Consider the following 4355-nt stretch of genomic DNA (forward strand, 5'->3'; position numbering starts at 1 on the left):
TTAATTAAGTTCAATAAAATTTACAAAAGTTGGCTTGACCTTAATTCAATAATTGTATCTTTCAGCGCCTGCTTTGGCGTTCTTCAAATTCCCCCCTGTTATCGATCGACACAAGAAACTCACATTTGCCTAAAGAAATGAAATTTATAATCCAATTTGTAGCAATTAACATTCCCATCTATTAAATAAAATGTTGATTTTGTTTACATAAAAAAAAAAAAGGGTTTTACTTTTTCTTTTCCTTTGATGTACCAAAGACTCGTTAGCAATTGAGTTTTCACTATACTTATGTCTTCTGATTATGTAATCACACACACACACACACATATATATATATATATATATATATATTCATAATATAATTCAAATTTGGAACCAATTAATATGGTGATTCACTTGTTGATAGGGTTAATTACTACAACCACCCTTGGCGTCTGATATAAGTTCAAAGATGCGCTCCTGCATATTAGTTTATCAATTTACAGAAATGATCCCCTCAACAATTAATTTTCTTTGTTTTGAAACAATTTAGAATTGGTGCGTTGGGAGAGAAATAGCAGAGAGGGAAGGTAAACGCCGAACCATAGAACAAGAAAACAAATGCCCTTATTCATTGGGTGTTATCCAATTTTCTACTTCTCCTCAACCCCTCCAACTTTTTTTCTTTCTCCTTTTAAACATCCTTGCCCAAAACTATACCTCTCGCCACAGAATTCATTAGGCAATTCTTGAAATACCAAAATCGTTGGAGTTTGGCATAAAGATGTAGCAGCACAGATCGACTTGTAAGTTACAGACGATCCCTTTATCTTTACCCAATACGAGAAGAAGTTGGTTATTTTTGTTTGCCAACGCTGGAAACCCATGCACACTCCAACCATACGCAGATGATACTTTTGCTTATAAATACTACTATTTCATGACCAGATGAGCCAATCCACTGGGCAACCAAAAAAAAAAAGATATGGCTCTCAAACAAGGCTTCGAGGTGAAGGTAACCTTGACTCAGGTAGTTGCTGCAGTGCTTCCGATGCAAGAACATTGGTTGCCGCTGTCCAACCTCGACTTGCTTTTGCCTCCCGTCGATGTCGGTGTCTTCTTCTGCTACAAGAACCCCTCTTCAGCTGCCACCACATTCGGGTCCATGACCAGCGCTCTTAAGAAAGCACTAGCCCAAACATTGGTTTCCTATTACGCTTTTGCGGGGGAAATGGTGCAAAATCTTTCAGGGGAGCCTGAGCTTCTATGCAACAATCGTGGGGTGGACTTTGTTGAAGCATTTGCTGATATTGAGCTTCGACAGCTCGACTTGTACAATCCTGATGAGAGCGTCGAAGGTAAACTTGTGCCCCAAAAGGAGCAAGGCGTGCTCTCTGTTCAGGTTAGTAATTTTATCTAAGAAGTTATCATTTCCAAGTCCTGATGACCATAAAAGAAATGCAGAATTTGTAAGATTTCTAACCAAGCACTTCTCGATTGATTCTAAATTCCGTTTAATTTGCTCCCTGTAAGTTTGTCACTTTTCACTTTTCCACCGAAAGATTTATGTTTTTGTATTGCAACATAAATTTTATCGGAATTGCACTTATGAAAAGTAACATGATTCGGCATCGTGGCCGGCAAATTACCCTGCAAAAACTCATGCATGCTCATATTCGGGATTGCAAGTTCGTGCCATTTCAACCACAAATCATAGCAGATTTCTACGCTCCCTTCTGGGTATCGTAAAGATGAGATTAAATTCACTTTTGGATATCCAAAAACAAGAGTTATCAATTTTTAGATTATTTCAAGAGTTTAAATAACTAAATGATATTGTAAGATATAAGTCAATTAGAATCATAGATATAGTACCCCAAAAAGGGAACGTAGCATTTTCTTAAATCATAAATTAGGTGAACGGGTTACTTGCTTCTCTGGTGATAATTGTTTTATTAGTGAAATGCTGGCAATAATGAGAGGTATTTTATCTGCTGAAATAAAAAAAAAACATTGAAAAACTACTTACAAGTTGTAATCATCAAATTTCGAAAAGAAAATATTGCATGCGTGTCTATTCTGATATGTTAGATTTTTATAAACTATTTTGATCCGGTTTGAGACGTTGCATTATGGCAATTTGTAAACTATGTTGAAGTTGAAACCATCTAAGGATGTTAATTAATCATCAATCGCTGTAGTGTTCATCTAACATTGTAGGAGGCCTGATTTAATAAGATATCTAATTAAGGAACCAAAGTTTGATTTACAACTGAAAATTTCAGTTGGACTAATTCTGAAAGAACATAATACTTTAATTGATGAATAAAAAAAAAAAAAAAAAAAACCTTTAGTACCTCCTCTGCAATGCAAGCGGTTTGCTTGAGTGCTCCAGAAAATTTATTCTAGAAAATCTAGTAATCCAACTTCTTTTTTTTTTTCCCTTTTTTCTTTTGAGATATGTTTAGCTGCTGTTTAAATTAACTAATATCAGCGGATGAAGTTTTGATTTAGTGGCCAAAATTGAAATCCTAAAAATTAGAGACTTTGAATTTAAATCACTATTCTCCTCCATATTTCTTTTTAAATCCTTATTCTCCTCCATATTTCTTAAATCCTACCTCTACCTGCTTTAAAAAAAAAAAAAAAAAAAAGTCATTGTTAACCAATATCTAACCCGCAGGCAACTCAACTCAAGTGCGGAGGACTGGTGATAGGATGCACGTTTGACCATCGGGTTGCCGATGCCTACTCGGCCAACATGTTTTTGGTGTCATGGGCGGAAATGGCTCAGTCCATGCCGGTAACTACGCTTCCTTCACACCGGCGGTCACTGCTGTCTTCTCGCCGGCCAGGGCACTTCGACATTTCAATTAACGACATGTACATGAAAATACCACAAATGCCACCTCCAGACAAAGAATTAAATGACCACATTAATAATAATCAGGCACCAATAAGTCGCATCTATTATGTCAAGGCCGAACAGGTCCACCAACTACAATCACTAGCCAATGACGATAAACGTGGTAGTAAAAAATTTGTAAGGACTAAGCTTGAGGCCTTCACTGCCTTCCTCTGGAAATTAATTGCCAAAGGGACAGATGCAGGGGACAAATATTGCAGGCTAGGAATCGTGGTCGACGGAAGGACTAGATTGAATGATGGAGAGGAATCGATGATGAATAAATATTTTGGAAATGTTTTATCTATCCCATTTGGCGAAAAGAGAAACAAGGAGCTGAAAGAGATGAATTTAAGCATGATAGCCGATGAAGTCCACAATTTTCTCGACGGGGCAGTGACAAGAGAACACTTTCTGGGGCTGATTGATTACGTGGAGGCTCACCGTCCTGAACCGGCATTTTCCAGAATTTATGGTTCTAAAGTAACCAGAGAAGAACCGGCATTTGTGGTGTCATCAGGGCAGCAGTTTCCAATAAGAAAGATAGACTTCGGGTGGGGTGTGCCAGTATTTGGCTCGTACCACTTTCCATGGGGAGCACAATCGGGCTTTGTAATGCCAATGCCCTGTGCATCTGGAAATGGAGATTGGATTGTCTACATGCACCTTCGTCAAGAGCAGATAGAAGTGATAGAGCTTAAGGCACCACATGTTTTTAGACCTTTCAGCCATGATTATCTCTGATCAGCTCCATCTGATTTTCCACTGGATTAATTGGTTCGCTACAATTGATCAGACACAAGTAATGTATTAATTTGAGTTGAGTTCTTTTAATGGATTTCTTTGTCTTTTTTTAACTTTTGCCGAAGTTAAAATTGTACTCCCCATAACTCCAGTTTTCTAGAATTATACGCTCGTGCACATGGAAAAAAGATTCTGTATTACTCCATTATTAATCATTGGTTTGGAATTGATGCTTTCGATAACTTTTTTTTTGTTTTTTTTGCGCAAATGCAACATTTTATTACTGGTACACAAGGGAACCCTCTAGCTGCGTATAAGAACCACTATTCCGTACATTCTTCACAAAGGACTGAGGAGGGAAAGCTAGCCCAAGAACTAACAAAGTTTGTCTAAAGGAAAACCCCATTCTAGTGCAAGTTCATAAATAGTTCCCTCTATTACTAGGAATCTTACCCCAGGACTGTACCACATGCTGCACAGAGTTTACAATAGCATTCATAACGTTCACAGTATTTGAGGACTGCAATTGAAACATTCCTAACTCTCCATATACAGAAGATAAACAGTTACAGCAAAAACTAGCCTCTTGAACTAACTAATGATCAAATTAAAGAATCAGTTTGCCAGTAAGAAGCAAGTCACCTGATCTCTTCCTCCCACCCCTAAACATTACACGCATCCTTTGAGCTTTCTGCCAAACTATTTGAGACAGATTACACTCAAAAAA

The 4355-nt window shown here is 37.5% G+C and overlaps 1 protein-coding gene across 1 annotated transcript; it reads left to right on the forward strand.

Moving 5' to 3' along the window:
* The first annotated feature begins 757 nt into the window (after positions 1–757).
* On the forward strand, positions 758–3741 carry LOC113723241 (coniferyl alcohol acyltransferase-like). The gene is made up of 2 exons (XM_027246411.2): positions 758–1381; positions 2663–3741. The coding sequence occupies exons 1-2, from the start codon at positions 965–967 to the stop codon at positions 3626–3628; spliced, it is 1383 nt and encodes a 460-aa protein (XP_027102212.2). The 5' UTR covers positions 758–964; the 3' UTR covers positions 3629–3741.
* The last annotated feature ends 614 nt before the right edge of the window (positions 3742–4355 follow it).

The sequence above is a fragment of the Coffea arabica genome, chromosome 2c (genome assembly GCF_036785885.1).
Source record: "Coffea arabica cultivar ET-39 chromosome 2c, Coffea Arabica ET-39 HiFi, whole genome shotgun sequence".
Classification (NCBI taxonomy): Eukaryota; Viridiplantae; Streptophyta; class Magnoliopsida; order Gentianales; family Rubiaceae; genus Coffea; species Coffea arabica.